This window comes from Triturus cristatus, chromosome 6 (genome assembly GCF_964204655.1).
Source record: "Triturus cristatus chromosome 6, aTriCri1.1, whole genome shotgun sequence".
NCBI classification, from domain to species: Eukaryota; Metazoa; Chordata; class Amphibia; order Caudata; family Salamandridae; genus Triturus; species Triturus cristatus.
Window position 1 is genome coordinate 670103733 of NC_140589.1, and position 14447 is coordinate 670118179.

The 14447-nt window shown below is 43.6% G+C and overlaps 1 protein-coding gene across 1 annotated transcript in view; it reads left to right on the forward strand.

Annotated features, from left to right (window-relative positions):
• UBE2J1 (ubiquitin conjugating enzyme E2 J1) overlaps positions 1 to 14447 on the forward strand; it is a 127229-nt gene that overhangs the window by 68070 nt on the left and 44712 nt on the right. Inside the window, exons 6-7 of the mRNA XM_085611170.1 lie at positions 1249 to 1378; positions 14170 to 14307. Coding sequence (XP_085467296.1) covers positions 1249 to 1378; positions 14170 to 14307 — 268 coding nt within the window. The remainder of the gene's footprint in view (positions 1 to 1248; positions 1379 to 14169; positions 14308 to 14447) is intronic.

The window sequence follows — 14447 nt, forward strand, 5'->3', positions numbered from 1 at the left end:
AGTACAGCAATCTGGTTAAAAAGCCTTGTTATTGGCTTGAGATTTGGCAAAGCATGCTTTCAATTGTATATTGATGTTTAACTGAAAATATGTGGTAGTTCCATGTGGGGACAGGGTGTCCAGAATCTACTCTACTCTCTTCCCCACCCGCCACAAGAGTTTAAGATCAGGAGCACCGAACACTTATTAAGTGATGATTCAAGAGAGCAATGAACTCCTTGAGAGCTATCTGGCTCCTACTAAGGCACGAGTCAGCCAACCTTAGCAGTCAACAGCCATAGTCCAATAGTTGACAACTCTTGAGTCTGCAAATGAGGTGAGCGGGACCTCTGAAATGTGGTTCTCTTCTTTCTTGAATCATGCAGAATCCCTAGTGACTACCCTCATTCCTTCTTGTTTCCATTTAGTTTATAAGAAACCTCTTGTAGCTCTCTTTAAAGGCACCAGAAGGTAAATCACTCATGCTGATTATATATTCCACCTTACGAAAGTTAATGCCTCTTCTCCATCTTTTGATTCCGTCTTACTTTGCCTAAATAATGCGGGTACCTGGACGAACTAGGGTTTGGTTTACTTTAACTAAAGGAAAACAAGATTGCTCTCTTGAGCACCAACACTTGATTTTCCAGACAACTATCTGCTAGGCATCTCCATCCCATTTTTAATTAGTCACTCTCGTTTGGGTTCAAGGTGAACAGTAATCTGAGTGATATATTACCTTATTCATGAAAGACCAGGCCAATACCATGGTCAAGATCATGAAGACAAATCATTGAGTTTTTATCCGTTATTGTAAAGACTGTACTTGTTGGCATCGTGTTAATTCAGGCTTATATTACTGAAATGCTTTCTGCCTTTGGGTGGGCACTAAAATAATTCTCCAGCTACAGAAGGCTCAAAATGCAACACACAAAATCGTTTTTAGATGTTTAATCATATGGCCAATGCCAGGGTACCACAACATTGCTATAAAGTATCTTACATAATATTCACTAGTGTAAATACAACATTGTTCCTTTTTAGGTGAGATTAATTAAAATTTTGCATAATTTTTGTATACAGTTTGCTGGTCATGAGGCTAACTGGCGCTTGTTTCTAATTCTAACAATATTAACTTAAGTGTTAATGATTTTTCTCTTTTTTTTTTTAGAAAAAAAATCTTTTTTTTATTTTATGAATTGAATATACATCCTGCTTGCTTCTGTACCAAATTTTGACCAAATTAATAATTAATCTTTTTATGACCAGATCCCAAGACTTCTGTTGTGAAGGCTGTGGTGCAAACATGAAAACAGCCCTTCTTCCATTGTCTTTGGACAGCCAGTCTATCCAGGCAGACCAAGAGGCCAAAGAACTAGCGAGGCAAATCAGTTTCAAGGTAAGTTGATGGTAGTGGGAATAAGAGACGCCAGTAATTGCAGAAAATGCCTTCACGTAATTTGTTCTCACACGCCATCTAAACATGTTTTTTCAGGCTTAGTATTGGTAACTTCTAATCCTCTTCCATTTAGGTGCTCCTTCAGCATGAGTGTCTCTATTAGTGCTGTTGGGAGTTGGCATGGATTTCAATCTTACACATCCTAGATCTAGTGAGGGTCTCTGGCTTGTGCACAGCCTGTGGGGCATTAACAACACTTCAGGTTGTTGTAGACTATGGTCTTGTACACTCAATCTTTGCACTGCCTTGTGGAGTGCAGTGTGGGGGAGGTCTGCTTCTCCCACACGTCTAATACTGAGGTGCAGAGCATCAGTGATATTTATCAACTAGGTGTGGTAGGTGAAAAGCTTATTTTTAATCTTTTTAAAAAATTTATTGAGCAGCATAAACCAGTGGTAAATTTACAAATACAATTTCATATTGCCACTGATGTTTGCGTTTGACAGTCGTTAACATCCGCATCCAGAATTCATTAATCCACTACTAGCTAAAGTGGCATCATACAATAATAGCCTGCTCGGATGGTCAATTCGCACTGCACTATCTAAAAGGGATACTTGGTAATAGCCCTGTAATTGAGGTAGTGCTAATTCCCCCACCCCCGTTCCAGATTGACTTATAATACTGCCAGACAAACTCTTGTATGCTAGTGTCTCCATATGAACTTGATAAAAGAGTCTGTTGTGTGAAAATATGAATTGTTCCCTTTGATTGGAACACTGGCAAAAAGAAACCAGAATAAAGATAAGATCGACATTTTAATCAAATAAACTCTGGCCACTATTGGTAAAGGAAGTAGGTTCCATCTAATTTAGTAGATCTTTGACTTTCCACAGCATAGTCAAATAATTTAAAATAAAAAGATCTGTAAAGATTGATGTAACAAAGATTCCCAAATAGCATACTGGACGATTAAAAACTAGCTGTAACTGTAAAAATTGAGGAATCTTGCTCCCCTCTGCCCTTAACAACAAAACTTCTAATTTGTAATGATTAATCTTGTAACCAAACACCGTATTAAATTCCTGTAGTATGTTGAGCGCTCTTTGGATATTATTTGTTTCTGGTTTAAGATATAAAATAATATAATCAGCAAATAGTTTATTCTGAACATCCCCTCTGCTGGGGTATTGATCAAAGGTGCATTATGTAGCTTAACCGTCGGGGGCTCTTTAGAGAAAAAAAAAAAAAAACGTCAACAAAAGCGACAACATTGACACCCCTGGCTGGTTCCTCTCTTTATTGACAGTACGCCGATATCTTTAGCATTAATCAGAATATTTGCCTCTGCATCCTTATAAATATTAGCAAGCATTGTTAATAATTTCTTGGGGAAATCAAATTTAGCTAAAATGGCAAATAGTGCATCCCAATTTACTAGCTCAAAAGCCTTTTGAGCATCCGTTAAAATGACTGCCACTTTTAAACGTTGATAGAGAAGTAATGAATTGCCTGGATCGAATAGCTTGTATTTCCTATCATCAACCCATTTTGATCTTTCCAAATCACTTTTTGTGCCACCGGCATTAACCTTGCCACCATCACCTTAGTAAAAAGCTTGTAGTCCAAATTTAGTAAACTAGTTGGCTTGTATGAAGTGAAATAAATAGGTGACTTCTCTTTTTTGAGAAGACCGTCTATCAATGCTGCAGTAAAGGAATTTGGAGCATCTACACCCTCCAAAATTTGATTTAATAGCTCTGTTAAGAAACGTAAAAGTTGCTGAGCAAATTCCTTGTAAAATTGTATTGGGATGCTGTCACTCCCACCTGCCTGCTTTTGCACTTGTGATGACCTTTAAAGCTGTCTGTTTATCTGTTTGCGACGATTTGGGGAGCTCAAAGGCGCTGAGATATTGTTCCAGCTCTATCGGGGGACTTATTCTATTTTATGATCCAAATCATAAAAATTGTGCTAAAATATCTGTGCTATCTCTTCTTTACAGCTTGTTTGAATCTTAGTAGATGGATTGATAATTGTGTGACTGTTATTATTGCAGGTGTTGCTCCCAGTGGACCACGCCAGAATCTTGCTAATCTGTTGGCTTTCTTCATAACCTTTCTGCTGAAAGGTTTTAGCGTTCGCTATAAAGAAATCTGAGGTTTTGTGAAGCCTTGATAAACTCCTGGCATCATCTAGCTGGATTGTTCCTGTTACCCCCAGGTCTCCTATGACTCCTGATTCCTTTTCCAGGGCCACTTGGAGCTGCCAAATTCTTGCGTAGTGATCCTGGTTTATCTTGGCTTTACAAGCAATATTCCACCCCCTAAATGTAGCTTTAAAAGCCTCCCAAACTGCCAATCCTGGGGCCGTATTCAGATTTCTTAGAAAAAACTCAGTAATTTGCGCTCTTATTTCCTCTTTTCAGACCTGATTAGCCAACAACACTGTATGAAACCACCATCCACACCCAGAGCTTCAGTCAACACCTCGACAAATTTCTAGCAAGACTATGCAATGATCTGAAAAAGCATTGGCAATAATGGTGGTTGACTCTCTATTTACCATTGACGAAATCGAAAAGAAGTCTAAAAGTGATGAGGTATTTAACCACCTTGAAAAACTGGTAAATTGCTTAACGTCTTGGTGATCAATACGCCACTGGCCAACCACCACAGAATCCTGCTTGAAAGCGGATATTAATGCTGCGTTTTTTGGCGTTTTCTGTCTTTTAGAACAATTTGAGGAATCCAATTTTACACTTTGGATAAAGTTAAAATACCCACCTAATATTATGGGGCCATCTAATTTATAGATCTGAGTCAGTGCATCTGTATCATCTTCTATTGGCCCATAATAATTTATAACGTTAAAATATGACCTCTCCACAAGGACCTTAACCCAGATCCATCTACCCTTGTCATCCCTCTTGACATCAACTATATTCCAATTTATATTCCTTGACATGTAAATTGCTACTCCCCTTATTGCTGTCCTGGACTATGCAAAAAAAAAAAGCATACGAAAATCTTCCGAGGAGCCCTAGCTTGGGGTTGTTAAATCTTAAATAGGACTCCTGTTAAAAAAAAAATTTTTTAAAAAAGAATCACATTCACTTTCAATGAGGATAGCCAGTTCATAATTGAACCAAGTTTCCGCTGATTTAGTACTCTGTTTGCATTATGTGTAGCAATCCTAATCTGTTGTGTCGTCAGTCAACCCCCCTATACAAGCCTTTCGTACCTATTGGCAACATGTTATAGACACTAGACAGAACCATTCCACTAACAAGAAGAATGGGTGCGTTTACACAATTCTGCCTCTTCATATTGCAGTAACAACACTTCATGGACAGATTGCAGACCAATGTCATACATTCATCCCTGTACAATGATCTGGGCCTAAATCCATAGTTTTTTTGCTCACCATGCCGTTCCAGTTTGAACCCAGGACCGGTTTCGGGGTTTCACCCCATCTTCAGCCATTATAGCTTGTTTCCAGTGGCATGGAGAGCACGGGACCCACGTCTGGGCATACCCTTCCCACTCGGGGTGACAAATGCAAAAACAACACTTGAGGGACAGAATGCAGAACAATGTCATACATTCACCCCAGTACAGAGATCTGGGCCTAAATCCATCGTTTTTTTTGCTCACCATGCCGTTCCAGTTTGAACCCAGCCATATGCAAATCAGTCTTGACCCTGTGCCTCATGGGAACAATCCAGCCCGAACTGCCAAGCCAGGTCCTCCCTGGACTGGACATTGTTCAACACTCCGTCCATCATCCCCTTTGGTTTTGCTTTGTTTGCCCCAAGTTGGCAGGGTATGCTCAGACGTGGGTCCCTTGCTCACAGGGTCAGACTGATTTGCATATGGCCATGTCTGAACTGGGGTGGTGGAGTGAGCCAAAGAATGATGATGGATTAAACCCAGATCAGTTGACTGGGGGTGAGTGTTTGATTTGCCCAAGCGCTCCGTCCATCATCCCCTTTGGTATCTCTTTGTTCGCCCTAAGTTGGCAGGGTATGCCCATACGTGGGTCCCTTGCTCACTTTGCCACTGGATTCAAGATAGCCTGGCTGATGAGGGTATTGAACCCGAAACCGGTCCCAGGATGCTTGTTTCCGGTCCAGGGAAGACATGGCTTGGCAGTTTGGGCTGGACTGTTCCCATGAGCCACAGGGTCAGACTGATTTGCATATGGCCATGTCTGAACTGGGGTGAGTGAGCTAAAGAATGATGATGGATTAAACCCAGATCAGTTGACTGGGGGTGAGTGTTTGATTTGCCCAAGCGCTCCGTCCATCATCCCCTTTGGTATCGCTTTGTTAGCCCTAAGTTGGCAGGGTATGCCCAGACGTGGGTCCCTTTCTCACTATGCCACTGGATTCAAGATAGCCTGGCTGATGAGGGTTATGAACCCGAAACCGGTCCCAGGATGCTTGTTTCCGGTCCAGGGAAGACATGGCTTGGCAATTCGGGCTGGACTGTTTCCATGAGGCACAGGGTCAGACTGATTTGCATATGGCCATGTCTGAACTGGGGTGGTGAAGTGAGCTAAAGAATGATAATGGATTAAACCCAGATCAGTTGACTAGGGGTGAGTGTTTGATTTGCTCAAGCGCTCCAGCCATCATCCCCTTTGGTATCGCTTTCTTCATATTGCAACCCATACCAGTTAAGCTGCACTTTTTCCCCCTAGTATCCACCCGTGAAGCTCGCTTACCCACCAACACCACCATCAATCTACCTCCCCTTGTGAACCCCAAACAATATAGGAATTACCTTACCCCCTCCCTCCCACCCCACCCATATGCTTGCTGGCGTCCAGTTCCTGCGCCTTTGGTTGCTCCTAACCTCCTGCAGTACTACACAAGGATCCCTCCCACTCCACACCCAGAGCATTCAGCCTATGATATTAACTGGATTTCCACAATTGCTAGCCTACTACATATTTCAACCTAATTGTGCTATTGATAAACTAAGGTTAAATGGCCCTGCCCCCCACCCCTGGCGTTGGTTCCGGCAGAATTTTGGATCTTCGACAAAAAGGCTTGTGTCTCACCCACATCAGAAAATATATGAAACTGGCCTTTAAACAAAACCTTAAGTTTTGATTGTTGAGTCAGAGAGGCCTGAACACCACCAGACCTGAACTGTCCCAGAAAGCCTTAAAACTCTTTTCGTTGTCGAGCTGCTGTTATCGTCATGTTGGAGTAGACATGCAACTGAGATTTCTCAGAGATGGTAAACGCCTTGCGTTTGATCACTTTACCCAGAATCTGTTCTTTAATCCTGCAATCAGCAAAGTTTACTAAACTAGTACGTGCATATTTCATGTTTGGGGCTTGCTGGTCTTGAACTCGATTGGCTCTCATAATCGTGAAATCCTTGTCAAAGCCAGGTCAATTATGTGCTTTGAGCAAATTTTCAACCAGCTGAACCGAGCTTGTAGACCCTCCCTGGTTGTCGTCACTTTCTGGCACTCCCATAAAACGTAAGTTAGATAGTCTTCCATAATTTTTTTAGAAGTCTTCGATCTTATTGATAGTAGCCAAATTTCTTTCTGATCAGCCACAAGCTCTTTATTTTGACAGACATTTTATCCTCAAGATCTGAAGTTCTCTGTTGGGCCTCCTGAAGTCTAATGGGTAGCTGCACCAGGGTTTCATCTATCTTTACCAGTTGCTGATGTAGCATAGTAGTAACCTTCATTTGTGTCCATTTCAGGTCTCTAATTTCATTGAGAATGCTCTACGAAAGATGTACTAGGGACTCCGAGTGTTTCTGTGGCTGTGCCTGTGCCTGTGCCTGTGGCTGCATCTGCTCTTGATTTGTCCCTCGGGAGCAGGATCTGAAAGCCCTCTACAGGCTGTTTATCAGACTGTACTCTGAACATAAAGGCAAAGGCCCTTCTACCAGCGTGGACGATGAAGCTCTGGATCCAACTCTGTCAATCTCTGTAGGAAGCTGGCTCTTTATGTAGTGGACTAAAACGAGGTACACTGTGGAAAGAGAGAGTCCGGGCAAACCCCAATTGGTTTAGAGAGGCAAAAAAGATAACACAATTGCTGTGTTTTGTGGTAGTGTGGGCGAGCAGTTAGGCTTATCAGAGGGTACTGCTAAGCATTTATTGCACATAAAAGGGCAACAAATGAGCGACGCACTCAACGAAATCCAATGGCAGTTTACAAAAATAATACCAATTTTTATTTTATTTTTCTATTTTTTTTCTTCTATGAATTTAGATACCAAGATCATCGGCATCAGGTAAATACTTTTCGAGTTGTGAATTTTTACATGTTTACAAAGTGCAATTTCTGGAAAGGTAATGTTAGCCTATGGGGTAAAAAGATAAACTGCATTCGGGCACTTGTCAGCGACTTACAGTATCCTTCAACTGCACTTGATGTGGGGCAATGTCCAAGGGAACACCAACAGGTCACCTCTGGCGGCACTGGGGTGGCTGAGAGCAGGGGTGTGTTTCAGCGTTGCAGGGCGTTCAATGGGGAACGGCCTGGTTAATAAGAGGCTGCAGGCAGGTAGGGCAGTCAGGGTGAACCCACAGGGCGGCTCAGTCGTGGAGAAGTTCGGACATGTAGGGACACCGTTGGGCCACTTCTTCTCACGCTGTGGGTCTCGGGTGCAGTGGTGTTTTTAGGTATCCGGTTGTGCTGTAGGAGACACTCAGTTTGAGGGTCCCTGCACAATTAGGTTGCAGGCAGCAACTGGAGGCCCAGTCTAGGAAAACCCAAAGGTGGGCTCAGCTTTTGAAGGTTTCAGGACCCCATTGGCACTGTCACCTCCCTCAGACTCTGGTTGTGTGGTGCGGGTGCAGAGGTACTATGAGGTGTTAATTGGTGGCGTTCGGAGGCTCACTTGTTGTTCTGCAGAAAAGGGGCAAATAGGACTGCTGGGCCACTCTCAATGTTGGTCTCATTGTACCTGAGGTCCCTCGTCGTACAGGTTGGTCTTCCTCGGTATCGGTGTCTGGGTGGGACACAGCAAGTCTTGGTTGCTGCAAGGGGTCCAGTACCCCAGGTATTGGTCCCGTGCGGCTCCTGTCAGTCCTGGTGTCCCCACACATGGAGGGAGAACGGATCTGACCTGTGGGAGCACAGCGACCTCTTCCTGGGCGACTGCAGCGTTGGTAGTCCCGGTAAGCAGCAGAGCGGTGAACTGGACCTTGCTTATTTGGTGCCTGCGGCTGCAGGGGAGTAACTCCTCTACTCCAAGGGAGTTCCCTGGCAATTTGTAAAGCACTGGCAGCCCTTCAGGTATCTTGGGGTCTGCATAGGAGCAGCAGCAGGATTAGTCGGTTTCTCCACGAGGGTCGGGAAAAACAGGCAGGCTGGCAGCGTTGGCGCCAAGTCACAAGTTGCTCCTGTGTTCTTGTGTCCGCAATCTTCTTTGTCCACTCATTCTTTGTGTCCATCGAATCTGAGGTCCTGGCGTTAGGGGTGCCACCTAAATACTGTTACAGGGAGTGTCCGATAGTAGCCAATGGGATACCTACCTTTGGGGTGACTACACCCTCTATACGACCACTTCCTGTGGGAAGTGGGCATAACCCTGACCCAAAAACCAATATGGAATTTTCCTAGTCATGTGCACTTCAGGTAGCCCACTTTAGGGGTGCTACTAGCCTGAGGATGAACACATATCCTGACCAGCTAATTTTCTCACCTGTCCTGGTACCAAATGGGTCTTGGGCAGGGGGTGGCATTTCCCCCTTCTGTGGGAAGGCAGGATCGCATAATAAAGGTGTTGGAGGCATTTGAAACCTCCTGCCGTTATATGCTGATTACTATTCATCCTGCTTGGAGGTGGTGACACCTCCTGCCATAGCAGGCATGGTTCTAGACCTTAGAGAGCATGGGCTCTCATCTCCAAGGGGTCAGTAACACATCTGTGGTGGCAGGCTTGACAAGATCAATCGGCCAATGGACTAGAGGTTGGTGGGTTTTCAGGGTTTAACTCTAAGATACCCTCTGGGTACTTGTTTTAATAAATCCATCACTGGAATCAGTGTGGGTTTATTAATACGAGGTGTTTGATAACCTAAAACCATAGGTTTCAGTGAAGCCATTATGTAGCTGGGAAACTCGTTTTGACCAGTGCCCAGTACATACCTTAATATGGCTTCCTTGTTCACTTGTACTGTCAGTAATTGAACTGGCCAGCACAGGGGCATATCTATTCACGCAGATATGTCCAAACATGTAATAAGCCTTAGAGCTATAAGGCCTTCTTTATGGGTGACTTACAAATATTACATGTAGTGTTAGGGGACATAGCACACAAAGTCTGTGCCATGTCATGTTTTGACTTTTTAGAGCACCTTGTCATGCAGCCAGCAGTCTGCCTGAGTTTGTTGCTGGGTCCCTGAGAATGGCACAAGATATGCTGCAGCTTTTAGGGACCCTCTTTAGTACCTATGCCCTAGGTAGCAGGGGTGCCACTTACTAGGGACTTCCAACGGTGCTAAAGGCCTGGCCAATTTGGGATCAATTGACCAGTTATCTTGTGGGGAAAGCACACTGGCACTGGGGACCCGGTTAGCAGGAACCCTGTCAACTCCAATCAAAGTTGGATCAAATACCAGGCAAAAAGGTGGTGGGGGGGGGGGGGGACTACTGAAACAAAAACCCAGTTTCCTACAATATCTGACTCATTAAATATTGGACTGGCTTCTTGGCTATCATTAAGGCCCACTCTCTTGTATCCAGATTTTTGTGGTTTCATAAAAAGGGCATGATCCTTAGCTCTTTCCGCCTTGTTTGGATCTCCTTTAGTCTGAGTTGGCTGGGTCGATTGATCGACTAATGAACTCATCAACTGATCTGCTAATATCCCTCATACTAAAGTCCTTCTTTCTGGTGGAGCTGACCTGGTGACCTGGTCGCTTTCTCTCTCACAGGCCTGAACTTCACTCAGTTGGGTGGCAAATTCTGCATTTGTGGTCTTCCAATGGGGAATCAGCCTCTATGCTTTCAAGACTGTCCACATCTTCTTGCTCAAGTCGGATCTAATTGGAGTAATCTTCTATGTCCCAACTTTGGTAGGGAGGCGTTTCTCTGATTTTGTTGAGTGCCAGCCTCCACTGGATTACACGATGTCTCCCTCTCTTCAAAGCAGTAGCCATGTTATTATCTCAAGGGGACTTTCCAAATTGTGATCTCACAATCTGCGTTCTCACCATCCGATTGCTGTCTATTTAGGAATGTCCCCAGGAGAGAGCCTATGACTGTGCCATCATCTATTCATAATCATCAGCGCACTTTTCCATACTATCCCAAATGCAGTATTCTGCTTCCTTAACTCTCCATGAGTCAAGACCGCTTGTGTTAATGTTCAGGATTGTGCTTGCCAAAGAGTAATCGGAATTTTCCCTTTTTAACCATCCGCTGATCTTCCTTGGCTGTAATATCCGAATGTTACCTCTCTAAGAAAGCAGTCCCTCACACCAGCTTTTATTTTTTCCTCAATCATGTCCCCAAGAGAGATGGGTGCGGCGCGGTAGGATAGAAGACAGTTTATAGTGCAGTTAGTCTGGGAATGGGGGCTGCTACACAGGGTCAAGGTCAAGCAGCTGTGTACTCACAGATAGACACCTCCGAAGTTTGAGGTAGGAACTATGGCCTGAAGCCTGCCTGCTCCCAACCGCAGACTGCCACCTTCTTCACTGACTGGGGCAGGAGACTGCTTCAATAAGTTGATAGCCAAGAAGGCGGTGTGCTTTCTTGCGGACGCCACTGATGTGGATGTAGAAACACCGTCACCAACCAATGTCCAGTACCCAAGTTAAGAGATTGTAGCTTGAACCCTGCCCCACTCCATCTCACCACTGACTGATCTTGCGGAACGGCGGCTGTGTGCACATCCGGACATGGAGTGCTAATTGGAAAGAGCAACCTAGCAGCCAGGCATACTAACTGTGCCTGCGCCACCGATCAGGAACAGTGTCACAATTAATCTGGGCATCTGCTTACAGATCAAGGTGAATATTGGTCTGCAATAAATATCTTGCACCCTCATTCAGGAGGGAGAAGAGGCTTCATTGAACTGTTAGCAACCGTTAATTGATCACTAGCAATTTTGCGTGACTGTATGTTTCCAGGTTGAGATAGCCTACTCGAGATTCCACAGGTTTACATGAGCTGTGATATGATCCTTCCCCATATGTTGTAACACAACATTGACACTGTTAAGTTGCTACAGTCAGCTAGACTGTTATAGTGCTCAGGAGAAAATAAAGTGCAGTGTTGCTCACCATTCCTCTTCGTAACCAAACTGCACCAAAGAAATCAGAAACTCCTTCTCTGCCAGATATTCACTTTGTTTATTATAAATAAGCCAGTATGGCTCACCTTTTCTTTTGGATGGTTGTATTGCATTTTTCCTTTCTTATTTCACATTGCCAGCTGATGGTGGGGTTCCAAAAGCTAGATATGTAGACCATGAGGTGGTTTGTCTTCTTTTTGCGGACTTGTTTCCAGTATGTGAAATTGGGATCTTTTTTGTCAACTCTGCAAATATCGATTGTGGTTTACCCCACGGGCCTTCACTTTCACCTTTCATATTTATCTCTGTTTCTTACTTTATCTGATTCGCATCGAGGGTCTTGTTTTGCATGTGTATGCAGATGTCACCAAGTTCTACCTAAAGTTGTCAGACCTGTCCAGTTCCTTAATCAATCTTAACTCAAGCCTGAGAATGTTCCGGTTGCCTGGGTACCAATGAGCTAAAATCGACAAAAGGCAATTCAGAAGTGATGCTTCTGGGACATAATTACCTCTGGACTCCGCAATCGTAATGTGCTCCCTGTAGTCCATCGACCTTTCTTGGAGTTAGTCTCAGTTCTCAGGCACAATAAAAACAATGTCTGAGTTCTTTGGGATGCATACATGTCCATAAATCCTAGGTCCTGATTGACAAAAAAGTGAATGACTACTGGTTGATGCTCCAGCAGCTGTCTCGATTCCCTTTTCTTCCCAGGGACTCTGTCTCTTTTTGCATGGACCTCAAGCTGGACTGCCTTAATTCTCTGCAATGCTGCTGCATCACTGTCCAATTCCTTTATTGCTTTGTTCACAGATTTAATCCCTGCACTACTCACACAACCGTCTCAGACTTCAGTGCTGCACACCTGTCAAGGGGCCATGCTTATGTGTGACACACTCAACCAGCCTTGGCTTCTTAGCTTAGCATTTTAGAAGCTTAACATTGTAAGTATGTGCTGAAAAATGTCAGCATGCAGAGTGCAGTGACTAAAGCGCTAGAACCTGCTGGAAATTTCACACACCAAGGTCACATGACAGCAGTCCTCTATGTGAGGCAAACTAGGAAGGGCTTGCTTATGATATGGCTTACTAGTTTAAGGTGTGCACCTCCCCTCCCCCCGAAGACGCGTACCTGCTCTCCTAATTACTCCATTTCCAATACCCCCTAAATACAAGATTGGCAGTACAGCTTGGCTCTTCATGTTTTTTGGACTTCCAAATGTGATGGGAACGTTGCACCCCAATGAGTGTGGGTGTCCGGATTTTGTCATTGCAATACGAATTGAGCATCTTAACCCAGCTTGTGGTGCAGACTGGGTGACTGGCTTTCAGAAGTACTTGGAGACAACTTTCCCTCTTGTGAGAACACCACTAGCATAGCATTGCACTCATCCATGCTCTTGCTTTTCATTCTTGTAGTCATTCACTCACCATTACTCAGAAAACAGACATGCATACATGTATTAATTCAGACATTTTTATCAGACAAAGAAGAGACACTTCCCATTATTGGCCTTACCAATTGGCAGTTTCTGTCTATCTACATGGTAATGGGGACACCCAAATGACTTTGTAATCTAAAAGCTGAAAGGAACTGCAAGTTAGGAACATCTTTTGGTAATTCACTCACACTAACTCAAGATTGGTTTTTTTTTTTTTGCTGGGGAATCTGTCTAATTTTCTTCTGGTGCATTGTACAGGAAAGTAACATGATTAATGGAATCAAAGAGCGAAACCAGCAGTTTCTATGAGCATCTATACCATCAGCGTTATGAATGTTTAAGTTTGCATGTGGATGCATGATAGGTGCTTAGAGGATGGTGCAAAAAAGCATACCTGTTTTGCTCTAGAAATTTACAGGGTAGCAGCCTGTGTGCTTCATTGTATCTAAGAAACTGATTCTTTATACTGGCTTCTACTGGGACTAAGATGCCTAGGACTGCAAGGGGGGTGCATAAGTAAATGAGTCAGTGAATGGCCTGTATCCATGGGGGAGGACCAGTGTGGCGATTTATGTGCCATGTGTCTGTGCCATTGCCCTGCAGCACCCCTGCACAATGGTGCAGTTTATGACTGGCTAAGAGTGGCGTGCATGGGCATAGCTTTCCTAGGTCAGTTACCAGAAAAACTGGTTCTTTGTATTGGGGTTTTTGTATGTGTGGGTAGGACTGAGAATTGGGAGAGTGTATGGCTGAAAATTCTGTCCTTGTAGAGTGGTAGTACAGGTGAGAGGTGAGCATTTCAAAATAAATCATCCTCTTGGTTTTTCTTCAAATCCTCTGATTCACAGCTAAATCGGAAACAGCAGTTTTTTTTCTGCTTGAAACAGTGACGTCTAGGTTTGAATCCAAAACTATCTTCTGCGTCATTATGTTTAATAGAAGTGTTTTCATCTTGGGTATAAGGATTGCACCTATCCTATACCAAGCAACCAAGATGTGAATGTACTTGCTGCAAATAACTCAAACCTCTTAACGTTGAATGCACAATTCTGTGTAATCTGTAGGCAGAAGTTAATTCACCAGCAAAATCGACAAATGAAATTCCTCCCACTCCTGCATCAAATCTTTCTATAAACTCTTCAGTGTCTGAACAGGAGAACTTCGCTGAGTCAGTTCGGGCTACAAATCCACATGCAACAACGGTATAGTATTCTAAGAGCTTGTCGACTTGATTATTACTAAATATATGTTTGTTTGTTTTTTATTTCCATGCATCAGCTTTTTGTTATAGATCCTCTATTGGTCCATACATGTGTTTCTTCATCGACTTAAAATGTCACCA